The sequence below is a fragment of the Galeopterus variegatus genome, unplaced genomic scaffold (assembly GCF_000696425.1).
Source record: "Galeopterus variegatus unplaced genomic scaffold, G_variegatus-3.0.2 Scaffold161, whole genome shotgun sequence".
NCBI lineage: Eukaryota > Metazoa > Chordata > Mammalia > Dermoptera > Cynocephalidae > Galeopterus > Galeopterus variegatus.
Window position 1 is genome coordinate 356,699 of NW_007726272.1, and position 21,135 is coordinate 377,833.

The following is a 21,135-nucleotide window of genomic DNA, read 5'->3' on the forward strand; positions in this document are numbered from 1 at the left end:
CCCCGTCCACACTCCCACCCATCCCCCACCATCCTCTCATCCACCCTCCTACCCATTCATCCTCTCATTGTCTCTTCCTTCCACCCATTCTTCCACCTATTTCCCATTCTCTCTCCCTCCTTCCTTTTTTCTTCCCATTCATTCCTCCCATCCACCAATCCATCAACCCCAGGGGGTCACAAACTTTACTGTAAAGGGACGGATCATAAATATTTTAGGTTTTATGAGCCATAAAGTCTCTGTTACAACTACTGAGCTCTGCCATCATGTGAAGGCAGCCATAGACTGTATGTAAATAAACTGGCATGGCTGTATTCCAGTAAAACTATTTCCAAAACAGGCACTGAGCCAGATTTGACCCACAAGCCACGGTTTCATCTATTCATTCAGAAAACATTCATGCATTTTACTTATGCCAGGCCCTGCTCTAGGTGCAGAGACCTGGATAGTGGAAGAGACAGGCCAGGTGCCTGCCTCCTGGTGCACACATTGCAGTGGGTGAAGGAAGATGTAACAAATGAGCAGGAAGAGGGCACTGCAGGGGCCCTGCAGAGGCTCTGCAGAGGGAATAGCTCGTGCAAAGGCCCTGCGGCAGGAGTGTGCTTAGGGGGGTTGAGGAACACAGGGCGGCCCTTACAGAGGGATCAAGGGCTGCAAGGCTAGGAAGATAACTCAGGCAAAAGGCAGGGGGGCTTTGCACAGGCAATGGTCCATCAGCTGGCAAGTGGAGGTAGGGCTGTGGGACGGGGTGGGAGTGGAGGCTGGGAGACCTGAGAGGCTGCTTTGACAGTCCTGGTGGGAAGGATGGTGGGAAGAGGAAGCTGCCGCCCCCCCATGACTCTTTGCCTGCTGACTCCCGAACCTCTCATCTCAGGCCCTCTTGGTCTCCGGAGAGCACACCCTGGCCCAGGGCGGGCTCCTGCTGCATTCCCAAGGCCAGCTGGGCCTCGCCCCGGACCCTGACCATGGCCTGCACTTCATCCTGACCCTCCGCAACCACAGCAGGCCCCATGCACCCGATTTCTCCGGGGAGCTGGAGGTGGGTGGCAGGAGGGGCTGCTCACCTGCGGGAAGATGCCTTGACGTCCCCGCTGGTCCTCCTGGGCCAGCAGGCCCCCACCGTCTGTGTGGCCCCGCCATCTAGTGGCCATCTTTGGAACTGCAATCCAGCCAAGGAACTGCAAGGCCCCTGGCACGGCCAGACCTTCATTGTGGGGAGGACCTGCTGAGTCCCTGGACCTGGCCCCAGTGCTGAGGCAGAGCAGCTTCTCCAGCCCTTCCTATAACTGAGAGGCAGCGGCTGGACTGCCCAAGTTTGAATCCTAGCCCGCCCTCTTCCTGGCTGACAACTTGCTTCACCTCCCAGTACCTCAGTTTTCTCACCTGTAAAATGGGTAATAATAATTGCACCTGTCCTCTTCCCATGGGATTAGTATTGCAAGGATGAAATGTGTTAGTACGTATAGATCACTTAGAGCAGTGCCTGGTAGAAAGCAGCTACTGAGTAAGTATTTGCTATTATAATTATTACTTATTATTGTTATTAGCTATTATTAGCTATTGTTGTTTCAGTGTCCTTTCCCTCCTGCCTCCCAGCAGCCCAGGGAGGTTAGAAGGGGCAGAGTTGGCTTCAAAGGTCTGCTCTGCTCCCACCCAGCCTAGGGATTTAGGAAAAGGACCTTTCTGGGCCTCTGCTTCCTCTGTGCGAGGGGATTGGATATTTCGCAGGGTGTTTGTGGAGTTCTGGGTGCCCCCCCCACACAGTGTAGGGATGAAGTAGGTGTTCTGTCAGCATTGCTGTTTGTCTGCCTGTGTCTCCCTGCCTGGGTGACCTTGACCTTGTGATATTCCTTCTCTGGGCTTCAGTCTTCCCTTCTGCCAAATGGGAACAAATCCCACCTGCCATGGAGGTGACAGGAGGAAAACAGATGTTTTCACAGTGTCTGCACATAGTAGGTACTCATGAGATGGGTGTTTCCTTCCTGATACTGCCCTTCCTCTGGGTGTCTGGATGAGGATTGGGTTTCTGGGTTTAGAATTCACTCAACCCAGCAGCCATGGCCATTTCAAAAGAGCTTTTTTTTCCTAAGGCTCTTGTTCTCTGAGAATGACTGTCATTTCCTTGTTTGCCAGCCAGGCCCCTGACTGCTCCAGCATCTGTAGCCCCAGTGCCCAATGCCTGTCTCCCCGGAATCAGAGGTCTGGGAGTGAGCCCTGGGGGATCTGGCCCATGGCGGACACTCAGCGAGTGGCCATTCTTCTTGCTTCCTGTCCCTGAGCCCCTTCTCACTTACCCCATTATGGGGTCCTTGGAGTGGACGGAAGCCCTTCCCAGTCTTGTTAGGTCCTCACACCCAGCCAGTGGCCCCTGTGCAGAGGAGGGACGGATTCAGGGAGGTCAGGCACTCACATAAGTCACACAGTGGCCGGTGGGACCCCGCTGTTCAGTGATAGCTAGTGGGGCTCAGCTCAGAAGCAGGAAGCCACCCAGGGCCAAGACTCCCAGGTGTGGTCTGCAGAGGCCCCTCCCCAGTCAGGCTCACCTGGTGAATCTCATAAGGACTCCTGGGCCCCACCCCCACCCCAATCTGGAAATCACTGGGGAAGAAACCTGCATGTTTTTAGTAGGTACCCCGTATAAGATTCCTAGGGCTGCCATAATAAATGACCACCATCTGAGAGGCTTTACACAACAGAAATTTATTGTCTCACGGCAAGTTCTGGAGGTTAGAAGTCCAAAATCAAGTTGTCAGCAGGCCATGCTCCCTCTAAAAGTTCTAGGCAAGAATCCTTTCTTGTCTCTAGCTTCTGGTGGCTGCTGGCAATCCTTGGCTTGTGGCTGTGTCATTCCAATCTCTGCGTCTGTCTTCACCTGGCCTCCTTATAGGGACAGCATTCATTGAATATATGGCCCACCTTAATCCAGTATGACCTCTTCTTAACTTGGTTACATTTACAAAGAACCTATTTCCAAGTAAGGTCACATTTACAGGTACAGGGGTTTAGGACTTCAATGTACCTTTTTGAGGAACACAATTCGACCCATAACACACACACAAATACAGAGTAATTCTGATTCCTGCTAAATTTTGAGAACAACTGTTCTATAACATTTTACAGATGTTAAAACTGAGGCCCAGAGAGGGTGACACACTTATTCAGAGTTGCACAGCTTGTTAGTTGCAGTGGCTAAACTAGAATACAGGGCAGTTGAGTCCAGGTCAGAAGCGGCTCCCCTCCACACCACTACTTCTAGATCAGTGCTTCTAGATTAGGATAAACTGCTCAAAGATTGGGGCTTTATGTCAGGTGTTATGATGTCGTCTTGAACTTGCTAAGAACTTTGCAGTGGTTCTCATGCAGACTGCAGATAGAAACACCTGAGCATTGGGAATGTTAAAAATGCCAGAACCCGGGGGTCCCCCGGACCAATTAAATCAGAGTCCCTGGGGTGGGGCCTAGGCATTGGTCATTTCTAAGCCACTGGATGGCAGGTGCCACTATGTTGAGGGGCTCACAGATGGGAATTTTCATAAATACTTCCTGCAGTGGGTGGGGATTCTGAGACCTGTGGCAGGGGTGTGGGGCAGGGGGTCTTAGTTTCCCTGGAGATGTGGGGTGAGGGGTGGGCACGTGTTTTCTCTCTGTTCCAGCCAGCCCCTTCCTGGGCCTGGGGCAGGCAGGGGACGGAGGCCAGGGGCAGAGACCCCCAGGCTCCTGGCCCCACTCAGTCCTCTGCCCTCCCCTCGCAGCTCCGCATCCCCAAGTCCCAGCGGGTTGGCCTGCTGGGCCGTGTCTCTGCCTCGGCTTCTCAAAGCCTGGTCCAGCTGGAGGGCAGTGTGGACAAGAGGAACTGGAATGTGAAGCTGTCCATGTCCCAGGCTCTGAACTGCCTTCATGCCTCTGTGTCCCAGGAGGAGGGTAAGGGGAGGGCGGCCAAGTTACAGCCTAGCTAGCTGGGACAGGGCCCAGAGATCAGGGCTTGCAGCTCAGAAGTCAAAGGAAACCCCACTGGGACTTCATGGCACCCCCAACGTGGCAGCAGTGACGATCTTCTGTCACCATCTGTGCTGACTGTGCTGTCACCACAGCAGAGAAGGGTCTGGCTGAGCCCACCAGAGATGAGTATGGGGTGAGGGGCTTCAGGTGGGTCAGAAGTCGATTTAGTCAATGTAGCTCAAGATGCTCAAATCCTAGGGCCTTGAGGTTTTACCTGGGGTGCTGGGGAGCACAGAAAGCTGTGGAGTGGAGGAGTAGGAGGCAGATGGAGAAGTCATGGGGGCAACAGCAGGTCCCCCCCTGGCCCCAGGGAGCAGAGAAGAGAGTGTGGTGCTGCGGGCATGTGCCCACGGGCGGACAGCCGAAGCGGAGTTCCTGTTCCAGGACGGCAGGCAGCCTGTGCAGCCCCTGGGACGCCTGACCCTGCAGGCTGCCAACCAGAGCCTCCTTCTGGCTGCACACGGCTGCCAGGGGGCCCTGCTGGACCACGTGGAGGTGAGAAGGCCAGGCTGGGAACGGGGGGTAAAGCTGTTCCCTCCGGGGCCGAGGCCACAGTGCCCAGAAAACTAGAGCAAACAGCCCTGAGGCATGGTACGCACACCCTCTTGTACCACTTCATTCCTACAAGGCCCCAGGGGAGCCCCCAGCCTGTTCCTCTGTCCCCACAGTCCAGGATTGCAGCAATTGGGTCCCAGGTGCAAGCCCGGCTGGAGAAGATGATCCGAGGCTTGGACGCCTATGTGAGAAGGTTCCAGCACCTGGTGGGTAGACCTTATTGGAGAACAAGAAGGGCGGGGGGCCCTGTGTGGAGAGCCCCCCTCTGGCCTGGCCCATGCTCCCTCTCACCAGGGACATGAAGGTCTGAAGTGCTGTGCCCCAGACCCTCACACTGATCGTGCCTTGTTTTCCCTGCCTAGGTGCAGCCAGCGGGCACTCTGGACGGTGTGGCAGACCTCCTCCTGCAGCTGTCCCAGGCGGGGCTGGAAGCTGTGCAGGCGAAGGCGGTGGCCACCTTGTGGGGCCAGAGTCAGTCCAGGCAGGTGCTGACCCGCCACCTGCCGCTCTACCTGGAATGGCTGCAGGTGGGGCTGGAAGAGCTGCAGATCGAGCTGGAACGTGAGTGTGAGAGAGACGGCACATCCCTGCACCCAAACCCATGCCAGGCTCCGAGGCCCCCGAGCCCAGTCCCTCAACTTGGCACCATTTCAGTCCAAAAGGCTGCCTCCTTTCCCGTGGGCCTGCTGTCCAACTTTGTTTAGACTCCCGTCTTATTTCTTAGGCTCCCCTGCCTTATTCCTTAGGGTCCTACAGCCTTTGTTCCTTTTTGGTATGCTGTCTCTATTCTTATACGTCTCCACGCTAATATCCCTTATGCCTGCTGCCTTATTTCTTTGGGGCCTGCTGCCTTAGTTTCTTCGGTACTCTGCCTGATTTCTTCTGAGCAGACAGCTTTGATTCTGTGAGGCTCACTGCCACAGGATCCAGGGCCTACTTCCAGTTGCATGCTGAGCGCCAGGGTGGCTGGGCACTTGGTAAAGGCTTCTGTCCTGGTTAGTAAGCAGCTACTGCCCCCAGCACCCTCCTCGTGGGGCTGGAAACCTCTGACCTCTCCACACTCCAGGGCCCCAAGGCTGATGCCCAGCCTAGCCGGGAGCCCCAGGACCCTTCCCAGCACCAACACAGGCGTCTTTTTGGCTGGCTGGCTTGTGCTAGGCTGGTTGCGAAGTGTTGTCTTGCCTGCCCCCTGCATGTCTCTGCTTTGCCCGAGTCCCTGTGGCCACCCCAGGGCAGTGACGCTCACGGCTGTGATTGATCACAGCGAGAAGATTCAGAGCAGGATCAGCAAAGGGAAAAGGGACAGGGGGTGGAGCCCAGGAGGACCAGGCACCAGCTCAAGTCTTCTCCCTGAGGAGCCCCACAGGATGCACTTAGCGTCCCAAGCATTGCATCATGACAACACATGTCAACTGTTGTGTACCATGGAGGCGCATCAGAGACACAGTGCCCAGGGTTTTTATCAGGAGCTGGTCACGCAGGCACCCTTTGCTAGGTGTATAGCAAGATTCCAGGCTCCCAGCAGGACAGCAGGTTTCAGCATGAACCACATTGATTACACAAACAGTTTAGACACAGTGAGCCCCTCTCCACAGTTCTAGGAATGGTGGGAACCCTTCCAAACTGCAGGTTCCCAGATGCCAGCTGAGGGAGTTGGCCTTTCAAGGGACAATTCTCAGGCCTGCTGTGTGAACTCTGCAGTCGCTAGTGCCCGCTGTCTTATTTCTACTTCTCCCTCTGTGCCACCTTATTCTGGGTAATAGGCCCTATGTCCTCAAGGCCTGGGTGTCTGGGCAGGGCTGGTTTTCCTGCTTGGGCCTGGCATGGGGACAGTGGTGTGCTGTTGCAGCCAGGAGCCCTGCAGCCTCATGATGACTGGTGACTGCCTGTTGCAGGACCCCTGGCCACGCTGAAGGATGCCTACCAGGAGGTGACACTGCGGCCCCTGGACGAGGTGTGGCGGGAGCGGGCCGAGGAGGTCCTGCGGCAACTGCAGGCCTGGGTGCCCGCGATGCCAGGCAGTTGGGGGCCGAGGCCCGTCGGGGTGGCCCTGGGGGCTGTGAAGGGCACCCTGGAGCTGGTGAGGTGGGCCGAGGGGGTGGTACAGGGCATGGCCAGGGTGGGGACAGCCCCGATGGCTCTCACTGCCCCCTCCCTCTGCAGGCTGCCCACCAGACACTGGCTTGGGCTGAAGCTACGATCTCACAGGCACTGAGGAGGCTCTGCAAACCTTTGTTGGGCCTGTACCGCTTCTCAGCCAGGTAATCTGGGATTTGGAACTGATGTTTTCCGATGTCCTGCCACACGCCGTGCGCAGCACTGAATGCTTTCACATCCTCCATCTCACGCCTGTCACAACCCCGTCACAGGTGTTTCCAATCCCCATTTCACAGATGAGGAGACTGAGGCTTATTCTTCATTCCCTAGATGTTTTATAAGTGCTTTCTCTGTGCAGACCCTGTTGTAGGTACTGCAGATAGAGCACCTAAATGCAGAAGGAGAAACAGATCACTGCCCTGGTGAAGCTCACATTTTACTGGGGGAGACAGACACAAAATGTGATAAGTTATCTACACCAGGGGCCAGCAAACCTTCCTGTAAAGGGCTGTGTGGCATATTCTTTTGTTTTGCTTTTTAATATGCCTTTAGACATGTAGAAAGCCATTCTTAGCTTGCAGGCCATCCAAAACAGGTAGGTGTGGTTCACTGACTAGTTTACCAGCCCCTGATCTGTATGTTAGATGGTAAATGCTATAGAAAAAGAATCGGCCAGGACAAGTGGGTAGACGGGGCATATTAAATAGTGCAGCTGTGGTTGGCTTCGGTGGGAAGGTAGAATCCACACAAGGGCTTGGATGAGGCGAGGGGTGGATGTCACGGGAAGAGAGTTCCAGGCAGAGGGCACAGCCAGTGCAAAGGCCCAGGGATGGGAGCCTGGCTTGTTTGTGGAATATCAAGGAAGCCTGTGTGGCTGGAGCAGATTGCTGGTGGGGGGGGGGGGGGGGGTGTCTTTGGTTTCTACTCTGAGATGGGAACACACAAGGGTTTTGAGCTAAGGAAGGACATGATCTACCTTTCATTTAAAAAGATCCTCTGGCCTGTGTGTTGAGAATAGACATGGGGGGAGGGGAGGAAAGAAGCGGGGAGCCCGTGTAGAGAGTGTCTGTGGTTGTCCTGGTGAGATGTGAAGGTGACTGCCCCGAGCAGTGCAGCATGGAAGGGGTGAAGGGCAGCAGCAGCCAGACAGGGCTTTAGCACGGAGCGAGGATGATTTTCCAGTTGGGGCTGTTTGTAGGTGGAGGGGGCTTGCTGCCTGAGCTGCAGGTCCCCTGGACTTCCTAGAAGAAGGTGAATGAGACCCCTTCCACTAGCCCATCGGCAGTATGTGAAGGAGTCCTCTTCCTCTACGACCCCAATGTGAGCTGGGGTCTCCCTGCTAATTCCAACTGGTCCCCTACTCCACATCCTGAGAAAGTGCCAGAATCCTCCCCCAACGGTAGACATTCTCGAGGCCTCCTGGCTCCTGTTTCTGCCCACCCACCTTCGGACCATGCTCCTGTGGCCCTTGAACACTCCATCTCACAGAGCCCAGATGTGGCCCTCACCTCCCTCGGTGTCCACACACACAGCCCTGCCCAGCCCTGGGGGTGCAGAGAATGTGTGTAGGCCCCTGAGATCAGGCATGCTCGTCCACGTCCCCTCCCTAGCCGGCCCAGGTCCACATCTGCCTCATGGTGGGATCTCCCAAAACAAAGGCAGCACCCTCCCTAAAAGCAGCTACAGTGCTCGCTGCTGAAGTGAGTTTATTTTGGACCTGATACATCGCCCTTCTGTAGCTAAGGGAGTGAGGGTCAGACAGGCAGCGGCTTCCCAGGGCCTCCCAGCTCCTCTGTGTCCCTCCAGGAACTGCTCAGTGCTGGTGACACTGCCACTGCTGCCTGTGGAGAATGAGCCCCTGGACGTGGCCCGGGTGACCAGCTACCTGCTAGAGGAGCAGCTGCTGCGGCCGCTCCAAGCACTGTACAGGGCCAATGTGCTTGCCGAGTACTATCGGCTCAAACGCCGCCTGTGGGGGAGCCCCTTGGAGTGTGAGTCCCGCCCTGGGGGACATGGCAGCAGGATGGTGCAGGGCAGACAGAGTGGCCCATTGCCTGGTGGCACAGGGAAGCCTGGTAGGCTTGTAGCACCATGGGGCCAGGCCCAGAGCTTATTGGACTTCCAAAGGTCTTATGGGACCAGGCCTAGCACTACAGATCTTGCTTTTGTCCAGCATATAAGAGTCGGGCCTGGGACCCAGTAGAGAGGTGTGGAGAGTGGTCAAGGTCTCCAGGCCAGCTCCTTCCCCATGGACCTTGTGGAGAAGCAGAAGGCAGATCTCCAGTTGTAGCCGGAAGGTCACTGATTGAATCCAGACTTGCAGGGCAGGCAGGGCCCACAGCCAAGACTGTGCTGGCCGGATATGGCTCTGCAGGCCTGGAGCCCCAGGGGAGTTTGCATCTGGCTTATGCTGGCTGTGTGATGGGGTGGGTCTGCTAGCTCTTTCTGGGACTCAAGTTTCCTTGTCTGTAAAGCGGAGGTGGTAATGTGGCTTGCTCTTATGGGTAATGAGCACGTGATTTTCCTGTGCCCAAGCCCTTAAGGCAGGGGAGGGTTTCAAATCCAGGGCAGGTATGAGCCTCCCTAGAGTTGGGAGTACGTTCCTATCTAGGTGGCATGGTGACACTGTAGAAACAGCATGTGTGGCCTCGGGCTTACCTGTGACCCTCAGCCCCTTCCCCACCCCATGCAGCCACAGCTCAGTGGCAGCGCTGGGGGGCACCTACCTCCTGTCTGATGGAAGCTTTGGCCATATGGTTTTTTTTTTAAATAGTGTTTCTTTTTTTTCCCCAACAGCTTCGTTGAGAAAATTCACACACCTTATAAGCCCCCCATTTAAAGTGTACAGTTCAGTGGCTTCTAGTATATTCACAGAGTTGTGCATCTGTCCCCACGGATTTGCCTACTCTGGACATTTCATATAAGTGGAATCATATAAAATGTGACCTTTGTCCACTTAGCATAAAGTTTTCAAGGAGTCAGTGCTGCGTTCTTTTATTATCCTTTTGGCTGCAGACTGTTTCATCTGGGGGAGTCCCTAGAGCTCAAGTCACTGGAAGCCAGGCTGGGATCCCTGGGGCTCTGGCTGTTGGGACAGACCCCATCTCCTTACGAGGCCTAAGCACTGGGGGTGCCCAGCAGACATAGGGGCTCCGCTCAGCCTGCCCTTGGGCCTCTTCTCCCCAGACCATGCCGTGGTGGCCGGGGACCGGCACGTGGTGACTTTCGATGGTCGGGTGTGGGGCCTCGGCGCCCAGTGCGGCAGTCTCCTGCTGGCCAAGGACTTTGCTCACGGCACGTTCTCGCTGACGCTGAGCCGGGTGGGCTCAGGGCCCACATTTCTCTCCATAGAGCTCAACCACACGACCCTCGTCCTCTATCCCAGCCTGAAGGTGAGTGGGAGGGGCCCAGCAGGTTACTCAAGGGGACAGCACGTTTGAGCTTGTTACCCGGCCAGCGGTTAGACATCTTGGTCAGCCCCGATCTGGCCCACAGACCTACAGTCTGCACGACTCCTCCGTGCCTGGGGTGAGCTGTCCTGACCTCGATCTGCCTCCTGCCAAGATGAGGAGAGACATCCCCAGGATCGAACTGACCAGCAAGGATGGCATCTCCATCTCCTGCGATGTCCAAGCTGGTCTCTGCAGCCTGACTCTGGGCCTCTGGTACCACGGTGGGTCAGGGCCCCAGTGGGGCTGGCCCTGCCTAGACCATGGTCAGCTTCCAGGGCTGAGGGTGACACATCCCCATGGGCGGCCTTCTCCCTGTCCTTGCCAGGGGCTCAGAATCAGGAAGAACCTCAACGGCCATCTCTCCCTACTGTGATCATTTCCTGCTGAGCCTGGCCCCATTTCCAGCCTGGCAGCGCTCACGCTTTCCATTCTCCTGTTATCCTCACAGGTGTATCCGCTGGCCTTCTGGGCACCAATGACAATGAGGCAGGAGATGAGCTGCTGCTGCCGGATGGCACGGTGGCCAGCAGCCTGGAGGAGCTCAGCCTAGCCTGGCAGGTGAGCCATGCATCGGCCTGTGGTTGGGTTGGAGATCCAGAAACAGGGCCAGGTGTGCCCTAGGGAGGGAAGCATCAGTGTGTGGGGCGTCCCCTGTGGAGGCCAAGAAAAGTGGTCTGGCGAGAGGCCTAAGTCTGTCTTACCAGGTGGGAGGTGACTGCAGGGCCACAGAGAAGACTCTGAGGGCATGTCCAGGACCAAGCCCCACCTGTCGGGACCTCTTCCAGAACCCCCGCTCCAGCCTAGGGAGCTGCTTTCCGGTGGTGAGTGTGAGGCTGGACACCTGTAGGAAACCACGCAGAGGATGGACCATGTGGCAAAAGAAGGCCCCCTTCCCTGATCTAGCTTGTGCCCCTCCTAAGACTGCAGTGGGCAGGGGCAGTGACCAGGTGTGGTGCTGATTTCAGGTGGACCCCACACCATTCCTCAGCCTGTGCATCCAGGACACTTGTGGAACCCAGGAGCTCCAAGCTGCCTGCAACCTGGCAGCCGCCTACATCCACCTGTGTGCCCGGGGCTTCGTGCCCCTGGACCTTCTTCCACAGTGTGGTAAGCTGCCCCCTGTCTGATTGGCCTCTGCCTTCCATCCCAGAGGAAAAGTCCCTTTCTCTTAGCTCTTGCCAGGGAGGACAGGACAGGCACTCAATGGTCATTCAAGGAGCTAAGGGTCAAAACAAAGAGAAAAGGAGGCCCAAAGACCATCCCATACCTCCCACCCCTCTACCAGGCTCAGAGTCTAGAGAATCCTATAATGTCACCTCCTGAAAATTTATAATCACAGACCTACAATCGGGATTTGAATGTACACCAGCTACAATGTCTGGAAGCCCCCTGGGGCAGACCTTCAACCAATGTTATAAAAGATTCGCACGGCTAAAGCCCTGCTGAGCGGGCACAGAAGTCAGCAGCAATAAACAATAGGAACAGGCCAGGACTCTCAGAGGTCTGAGATTGAAGACATTTAAAAAAGAAACTAAAAAATGATAAGCATAGTACTAAAAATAATTTCTAGAAATTTAAGACTTAACAGATTCAACAGCAGGTGAGAAAATTAACGAGACAGAGGGAGGATGGAAGGAGAGGGTCTAACAGCAATTCCTGAGAGTTAGGAAGCACAAGGTATCTCATGTGCTATGAATAACTCCATCCCAAGACCCATCAGAATGGAATTGCAGGAAACCAAAGGCCGTAAAAGCTACCAAAGAGGATGGAAAAGAGATGATTTTCCAAGGAGACAACTGGAATAAATCTTTAAAGCCTTCACAGAAAATACATGTCAAGTTAAATTTTATGCTTAGTTCAGCTATTATTTAAGATTAAAGATGAAATAAATTCCCAGCACCGATCTGTCTGAAAGTGGCCTTGGCACTAATGGACATTTACTCAAGGGACGCATCCCCACACGCTCCTCTACGTACCATCTGTGGCTGCTTTCCTGCTACAGGAGCAGAGGGAGTGTTTGCAAAGCCAGAAATATTTATATTTACTATCTGGTCTTCTACAGAAAAAGTTGGCTGATCCCTGGTTTAAACCAAGGAAAGCAGAAGGAAGAAATTAATGAAATAGGAAATAAATGAAAAATAGAAAAGGATCAAGAAAAAAGAGAAAATACAAATAAACGATACTAGGACTAAGCAAAGGGTCAAAACTCCAGATCCAGCAGAGATTTCAAAAGACGCTAACTTTGCTGGTAAATTATAAAACACAGATTCAGTTATTTCCCAGGAAAATCCAACTTGTCCAAACTAATTTGAGAACATTTAATCCAAAGAATCTCTTACCTATTAAATAAACTGAATCTGATGTACCTGTAAAGAAAAAAAAAAAAAAAAAAAAAAAGCCCGGGTTGGTGACATGACAAAAAAAACATGATTCATGAAAAAAAAAATCAGTAAGTTGGACCTCACCAAAATTAAAAACCTTTGCTGTGTGAAAGACAAGCTACAGATTGGGAAAAAATATTTGCAAACCATAGGACTCATATCTGGAATACAAAACAATAACAACAACAACAACAACAAAAAAAACCAAAACCTCTTACAACTCAAAAGTAAAAAATTAAGTACAAAATGGGAAACATACATGGAGACATTTCACCCGAGAGGACGTATGGATGGCAAATAAGCCCAGGAAAAGATGTTCAGCAATGCCAGCCTTAGGAAAATGAGGTAACACTGCACACCTATTAGAACAGTTAAAATTGGCCGGCCCGGTGGCGCACTGCTGTAGTGCGCCGCTTGGGAAGCGCGGTGGCGCTCCCGCCGAGGGTTCGGATCCCACATACAGACCGGCCTCTCACTGGCTGAGCGAGGGGCGGGAGCAACACCGAGGGTTGCGATCCCGTGGCCGGTCCCGGTCCGGTACGGGCACAACACTGAGGGTTGTGATCCGTTGCCGGTCACGATAAAAAGACAAAAAGGAAAAAAAAAAAAAAAAAAACAGTTAAAATAAAAAATTGAGGTTAAATGTGCATTTACCTTTGATGTAGCAATTACATCCTGGACAGTCATCCCAGTGAAATGAAAACATGTTCACACAAACCTGTACATGATTATTCATAACACCATTATTTGTAATAGCCCAAAACTAGAAACAACTAAAATGTCCTACAATAGGTGCATGTTTAAACAAACTGGTAAATCCATACCATGAAACTCCTCAGCAATAAGAGGAATGAACTATGGATACATGCAACAGCTTGCATGGATCTCAAGGGCATTAATACTAAGTGAAAAAAAAATCTCAAAAGGTCACATGCTGTATGATTCAATTTAAATATTCTTGAAATGACAAATCATAAAAATGGAAGAAAAGTAGTAGTTGCTGGGGTCAGGGATGGTGGGAAGAGAGAGACGGGTGTGATGTAAAGGGGCAGCTCTGTATCTTGATTGTAGTGGAGGTTCCATGAATGTATACATGTGACAAAGTGTCATCCAAGGTATATACACACATATCTTACCAGTGTCAACTGCTAGGTTTTGATACTCTTCTACAGTTATAGAAAATGTAACCATTGGGGGAAACTGGATGAAAGATATAGGACCTCTGTATATTATCTATGCAACTTCTTACAAATCTATAATTATTTCTAAATAAAAAGTCTTAAAAATTGAAAACAAAACACTACACCCAGATAGTTTTATAGGCAAGTTGTAATAACTTAACTGTTCCAAAATAGAAAAATGAAACCTTCCTCTTTCTAATGCATGTTAGTGAAGTTAGTATTAGCTCAGCATACCAAAATCCCATAAGGACAAGGCAAGAGAGGAAAATTAAAAGCTACCTACTCCACACTTGAACATGGATGTCTGATATATTGATGTTGAACATAAATGTTCCTAATACATTAGTAACAAAAATTCAACAATGTTAAAACTACAAATGAACTACTAATGAAACATCATAACCAACTGGGATTAATTTCTGTAATCCAAGGATGGCTTAACACTAGTATATTGAAGTAGGTAATTTAGAACCACCTTCTGGTAGGACAGCTAGTAGCACTGGGAAATATATGTTGAAAACATCTCAGTCAAAATCCAGGGGATGACCAAGTGACCTCAGCAAGAGAGCAGACTAGGAAGCTCCAGGCCCTCGCAGCCCCACGGAATATATAACACTATACGGACCACAGTAGCTTTACGAGAACTCTAGAAACAAGAAACAGCAGCAGCCAAGTGAGTGCCTAAGCAAGCAAGAAAAAGCCGCACTCAAAATTGTAGGAGATTTCATGGAGTTTTTGCTCGCCCTCATGCCACCTCCTCCCCAATGCAGCCTTCAAGGGAGACATGTACCCTGAAAACTACAAATCACTACTGAAAAAAAATTGAAGATACAAATAAATGTAAAGGAATCTGATGTTTATGGATTGAAGATGTAAGATGTCAATACTACTCAAAGTGATCTACAGATTTAATGCAATCCCTGTCAAAATCCAAATGGCATGTCAACAGGGATAGAAAAATCCATTCTGAAACTCTCAAGGGACTCCAAATGGCCGAAAAAATCTTGAACAAAGCTGGAAGTCTCACAGTTCCTAATTTCAAAACTTAATTACAAAGCTACAGTAATCAAAATAGTGTGGTACCAGCATAAAGATGGACAAATAGGCCACTGGAATAGAATAGAGTCCAGAGATAAACCTTTGCATATATGGTCAGATCTTTTCAGCAAATGATACTAGGAAAAGTGAATATCCACATGCAAAAGAATGAAGTTGGACCCTTACCATATACTATATAAAAAAAATTAACTCAAAATGGGTCAAAGACCTAAATGTAAGAGCTAAAAGTCTTAGAAGAAAACACAGGGGGACAGCTTCATGACATTGGATTTGGCAATGATTTCTTGGATATGACACCAAAGGCACAAAGGCACAGGCAACACTAAAAAAAGACAAACTGGACTACATCCAAGGACACTATCAACAGAGTGAAAAGGCAATTTACGGGATGAAACTATTTTCAAATCAAAATTACAGTGAGATGCCACTTCATACCCATTAGGATGGCTATAATCAGAACAGAAAATAAGTGTTAGTGAGAATGTAGAGAAATTGAAACCCTTGGAATCCCACTGTTGGTGGAAATGTGAAATGGTGCAGCCACTATGGAGAACAGTATGGCAGTCTGTCCAAAAGTCGAAAACAGAATTACCATATGATCCACCAATTCCACTTCTGGGTATATACCCAGAAAAGGTAAAAACAGGGTCTCATACACATATTTATACACTAATACTCATAGCAGCATTGTTTACAACAGCCAAAAGGTAGAAGCAGCCCCAAGTGTCCATTGACAGATGAGTCAATAAGCAAAACATGGTATATCTTCAGACTTAAAAAGGAAGGAAATTCTGACATGTGCTACAACATGGATGAACCTTGAGGATATTATGCTCAGTGAGATAAACCAGTCACAAAAAGACAAATACTATATGACTCCTTATCTGAGATACCTGGAGTAGTCAAATTCATAGAGACACAAAGTAGAATGGTAACTGCCAGGAGCCGGGGGAAGGAGGGAATAGGTATAGAGGCTCAGTTTTGCAAGATGTAGAGAGTTCTAGAAATTGATTGCACAACAATATGAATGCACTTAATGCTTCTGAACTATATTTAAAAATGGTTAAGATGGTACATTTCATGTTATATGTATTTTACAATTTAAAAAACTTTTTTTTTTTTAAAAAAAGATGACCAGAAAGGGGATCTTAACCCTTGACTTGGTGTTGTCAGCACCACGCTCAGCCNTAAAAAAAGATGACCAGAAAGGGGATCTTAACCCTTGACTTGGTGTTGTCAGCACCATGCTCAGCCAGTGAGCGAACCGGCCATCCCTATATAGGATCCGAACCCGGGGCCTTGGTGTCATCAGCACCACACTCTCCGGAGTGAGCCACGGGCCGGGCCCAATTAAAAAAACTTTAAAAAAAATTTACTGAGCACGTTCTTCATGCTCGGCATGGTGATACAACAATAAACACTGTACGCCCAATTAAAAAAACTTTTAAAAAAATTTACTGAGCACGTTCTTCATGCTCGGCATGGTGATACAACAATAAACACTGTACTATGAATGCTGTAGTTATAAAACAACAAAGACTCTTAAGGAGACAACAGACACAAACCCAGAGGGAGGATCAGATTGTAAATTTTGCCAGGGAACTAGAAATCATTTACTATATTACTAACTTGTTAAATTAATTTACTAAGTGAATTACTAAATTAAAGTTACTAATTTACTAATTACTAAAAATTATCTGGAAAAAACCCCAGAGTATAATAAAAATAAATGACAAAGGCATTTAATAAAATTCTCCAATGCCCACATTTTATTTCGAAACAATTCTCTTAGCAAATGAGACACAGATGTCCTGTGTCACTGTTTCCATATTGATGATCCCATCCACACAGACCAGAAAAAGAAATGGAGTACAAGAGCCTGGAAAAAAGACTCTTGTAGAAGTCACCTGCTAATGGCGACTGTCTACAGAGGGTGCGGAGAGTCCGCTGGGGTCTATGACCCTATTGTGAGCCTGAGATCCAAGAGGTAGAGCTGGCTCTTTCTGCAAATGTAGAGAAATCGTTCAGAGGTCACCAGATGTTCTGGAACCATGCAAATGTCCATGCTGCTTTCCTGGATACTTCCTCTTTACCCTTTAGGATTCAGCTCCAGCATCGCCCCCACAAAATGCCTTTATCCCCCACTTTGGGTTAGGTGTATCCTCTTGTGCTCCCAAAGCTGAGGTTCAGCCCTCTTCCCAGTCTGGACATGATGCTTGGTCTTCTGTCTCCAAGATGCTCAGGGCAGGGTCTGACACCAAGCGAACACTTGGTAGATGCTTGTTCAATTTCCAAGGGAGTCAGCGAGCTAGGCCTAGCACCTGCTGCCTGCACAGTACCCCGCAGGTGTAGGGAACCATCCAACCATACCTGCTGCTCTCACAAAAAGGGGAGAGGGTGATGGATGGGGGTGGGTGGGGAGTTGTCCTTTTAATGAGGGTCAGGGGCTATAACAGGGCCCCCCGGCATGATTCCAGGAAGCAGCAGGGCCCCTTTCCTCTAGACCCCACAGCACAGTCTTCTCTTCTCTTCTCTTCTCTTCTCCACAGTGTGAGATTTTGCCTAAGACAGCACCAGGCTGCCAGAGATTTCAAGCTCCTTCACCTTCTACCACAAATTGCATCTCCTTGGCAAGGTCAAGATTCTTGGTTGGGGCAGAACAACCCACATGAAATGCCAGGGAATGCAGAGAAAACTGCACTTGCTCCAGACACAGGAAAGAGGAGCTGTTGGCCAGTGCTTTCAAAATGTTCCTGGAGACATCAGACTCCCCAACTGGTCTAGCTAATTCTCGACCGTCCTCAACACTGATGCTGTCAGATAGGAGACAGCCTGGCCAGCAGCCCCACCTCTGGAAAGGGAGCTCCACTCCAGCAACCATCCTTGCCCAGCAGCTATGTCTGCAGCCTCCTCTGCGCAAGCCTTGAGCTGACCACCCTGAAGGTAGACACGAAGCAGGTTCTCCCAGCTGCATGGCACTGGCTCCTGCCTGCTTCAGGGGCCTCAGGAGGCATGAGGTTCCTTGAGGGGAACTGGCAGTCCCAAGCCCCTTAATGAGAAACCTGGGGGCAGGGAGGGGGGCTTTCCTCTTTGACGTACCAACACTGGTACTCAGGCCCCCAAGATGCAGCAATCAAAGTTTTTTACTTTCTTCTGGGGAGCAGGCTTCTCCTTTGAGTTTTCAACTGAAAAATAAAGCTGGCAGAATTTGAGAACATGTCCATTGGATTGCTGGGGCTGATCATTCACTTGAGGGATTGAGAGGCTTGGGAGCCTGTGAAATCTACCTACCAATAGGGGACGCCCTCAAGCCCACTCTACACCGAGCCTTTGACCCAAGCTAATAAGAGTCCAGAGCAAAGGGCCAAGTGTCTGCCGTGAGGAGTGGGGTGACTAGAAGGCTAGACTCAATTATCCCCGGCCTCTCCACACAGATCCCTGGCATACAACAGGTGTTCAATGTCATTTAGGAGGAGGAACTCCAGAGTGAACAGGACTGAGGAAGCTGGTCCTGCACATCCCCACACTCTGCAGGGAAGAAGGAGGGGATGGCTACTCTGATGTCATGCCATGCATGTTGTCACGAGTTACAACCAAAAGACCTGGAGCCCAGGCACTGCTCTGGGTGCTCTGAAAGATGTCTGGTCTTTTCTTAGACCTTATAATAGTGCAATGAGGAAGGCATGATCCCCATTTAAGGAAAGAAGAAACAAAAGCTCAGAGCTGAGGGGACTTACCCAAGGTCCTACAACTAGCAAACAGCCAGGCTGACACTGATCTGAGCCTGTCTGCCTCCCAGGGCCACCCATGCTCCGTCAGCGACCTTTGCTTCTGCAACAGCTTTGTGCCACGTATTCAACAATTTTAAGAGTCACGTTACCTTTAGCATTGTCCCAGGCCATAATAAGTAGTGCTTGCTCACAGACCCCAAAGTCACGTCATGCACCATCAGAAATGCACCCACAACTTTTGGAAGCACTGTGCTAGGCCTTGTTGCAGGGAGCTCAGCCTAGCAGTATGAATGAGGGAGACAGCTCACAATGGAAAGTAAATCCCTGGAATGCAGGGGGGCTCTGCGCAGTTCAGAGTTTGATGCATCTATAATTTACAACCCCAAACCCATTGGTTTCTAAACTTGCTTAATGGATTGGTGATTTCTGGTCCAGAGCAGAAACTGCAGAAGTCTTCCCAACCTGCCTCCCACACTCTGTCGATCAAGTATTTACCAGAAACACAGCGGTGGGCTGGGCACCAGCAGGGATATAAAGAGGGAAAAACAGTCCTTCCTTCTCAAGGCAGATTTGACAACATCAACACTGCCATTGTGGGTTGGGTGTGCACACACGGAATTGAAAGAAAAACAGATGAGAAAGGGAACAATTCCATTAAAAAGGCCAATAAATATCCATGTCTATCACATATAAAGAGCAAGTACAAATAAAAAAAACATGACTCTCCATGAGATAATTTGCTAAAGGATATGAGCAGGCAATTCAAAAGGAAAGAACTGGGGAGTAAACATTAGGGGGGAATTTAACTTTACTGGTAATCAAATGTGAGTGAAAATAATGATTATCACTTTTCTATTATATTGTAAAATTAGTGTTTAAATAATAATACCCAGGACTGGTGAGGCTATGGCAAAACTAGGACCCTCAAATTCTGTAAATGTGCAATTCAATTAGTATGACCTCAGTATGTTTTGAGAGTTTTAAAACCATTCATTCCTTTGACCTAATAAGCCCACTCCTGGGACTTTATCCAAAGCAAGGGAGGGAGGGAATGGAAATATAAATGATTCCAAAAAATTTCAAAATAATTTCATTATTCAAAATGATGAAAAAAAAATTATAAACAGCCAACTGGGAAATAATTTTTTAAAGTTGTGGTACATTAACTTGATGTACTATCTTGAACTCATTTGTCAAAAAGTCCAACATAAGGCAACATTTTAACATAAAAAAAAATTAAGCTCCAAGTACAGCAGAAAATAGGACTGCCTAAGAATGTGCACTAAGAACGACCATATATGAACAAAAACTGGTAGAGAATATAAAAAATGGAAACAGTTCATATATGAAGGGCGGTGGCACCATAGGTGATGATTTTTTCTTTTAAAATTCCCTGAGGCGGGCCGGCCCGGTGGCGCACTGCTACAGTGCGCCGCTTGAGAGCGCGGTGGCGCTCCGGCCGAGGGTTCAGATCCCACATGCAGACCGGTTCCCGCTCACTGGCTGAGCGAGGTTTGGGAGCAACACCGAGGGTTGCGATCCCGTTGCCGGTCCCAGTCCGGTACGGGCGTGACACTGAGGGTTGCGATCCGTTGCCAGACACGAAAAAAGACAAAAAAAAAAAAGGAAAATAAAATAAAATTCCCTGAGGGCCGGCCCGGTGGTGCACTCGGTAGAGTGCGGCACTTGGGAGTGTGGCGGCGCTCCCGCCAAGGGTTTGGATCCCATGTGGAGACTGGTCCGCTCACTGGTTGAGCGCTGTGTGGGCGCGACACCGAGGGTTGCAATCCTGTTACCGGTCACGAAAAAAGACAAAAAGGAAAAAACAAACAAACAAACAAAAAAAACAAAAAAATTCCCTGAATAATTATTATCATGCTATTTATCCCAGAGATTTTTAGAAAATTAAAAAGGAAGGAAGGTCGGGCCAGCCCGTGGCTCACTCGGGAGAGTGCGGTGCTGATAACACCAAGGCCACGGGTTCGGATCTCATGTGGGGATGGCCTGTTGGCTCACTTGGGAGAGTTTGGTGCTGACAACACCAAGTCAAAGGTTAAGATCACCTTACCGTTCATCTTTAAAAAAAAAAAAAAAGAACGAAGGTGGAAGCAACCCATGTGTCCGTAGATGAATGGATAAATAAAATGTGGTCTATACATACAATGGAATATTATTCAGCCTTAAAAAGGAAGGAAATTCTGACACAATCTATAATGTGGATGAACCTTGAGGACATTGTGCTTAGTGAAATGAGCCAGTCACAAAAGGACAAATACTATATGATTCCACTTATATGAGGTACCTAGAGTAACCAAATCACTGAGACAGAAAGTAGAATTGTGGCTACCAGGGGCTGGAGAGAAGGGAACAGGGAGCTGTTATTTAATGGGTGCAGAGTTTTAGTTGGGGAAGATGACCAAATTATAATGATGGATGGTTGTAGTGGTTCCACAACATTGTAAATGTACTTAATTTCACCAAACTGTATACTTAAAAATGGTTAAGATGGTAAACTTTGTTATATGCCTTTTACCACAATAAAGAATAAAGAGGAGGGGGTGGGGAAGGAAGGAAGGAAGGAAGGAAATAAGAGGCTTGAAAGAAGTTTTCTGAAATCAGAGGGGAGAGGATAGTGGTGCATGTGTACAGGGACAGGATCACAGGGTAGGGTGGGAAGGGG

General features: G+C 49.8%; 1 protein-coding gene and 1 long non-coding RNA gene across 2 annotated transcripts in view; both read left to right on the forward strand.

Annotated features, from left to right (window-relative positions):
* Window positions 1-10,183, forward strand: part of LOC103609474 — a 119,609-nt gene extending 109,426 nt beyond the window's left edge. The window contains exons 52-61 of the mRNA XM_008593793.1: window positions 875-1,039; window positions 3,753-3,921; window positions 4,310-4,494; window positions 4,668-4,760; window positions 4,917-5,115; window positions 6,450-6,634; window positions 6,718-6,815; window positions 8,458-8,642; window positions 9,838-10,043; window positions 10,109-10,183. Of these exons, the coding sequence (XP_008592015.1) occupies window positions 875-1,039; window positions 3,753-3,921; window positions 4,310-4,494; window positions 4,668-4,760; window positions 4,917-5,115; window positions 6,450-6,634; window positions 6,718-6,815; window positions 8,458-8,642; window positions 9,838-10,043; window positions 10,109-10,183 (1,560 nt within the window). The remainder of the gene's footprint in view (window positions 1-874; window positions 1,040-3,752; window positions 3,922-4,309; window positions 4,495-4,667; window positions 4,761-4,916; window positions 5,116-6,449; window positions 6,635-6,717; window positions 6,816-8,457; window positions 8,643-9,837; window positions 10,044-10,108) is intronic.
* A 632-nt stretch (window positions 10,184-10,815) lies between these two features.
* On the forward strand, window positions 10,816-17,936 carry LOC103609379. The gene is made up of 3 exons (XR_552136.1): window positions 10,816-10,924; window positions 11,069-11,210; window positions 17,274-17,936. It is a non-coding gene; the product is annotated as an uncharacterized LOC103609379 (long non-coding RNA).
* The last annotated feature ends 3,199 nt before the right edge of the window (window positions 17,937-21,135 follow it).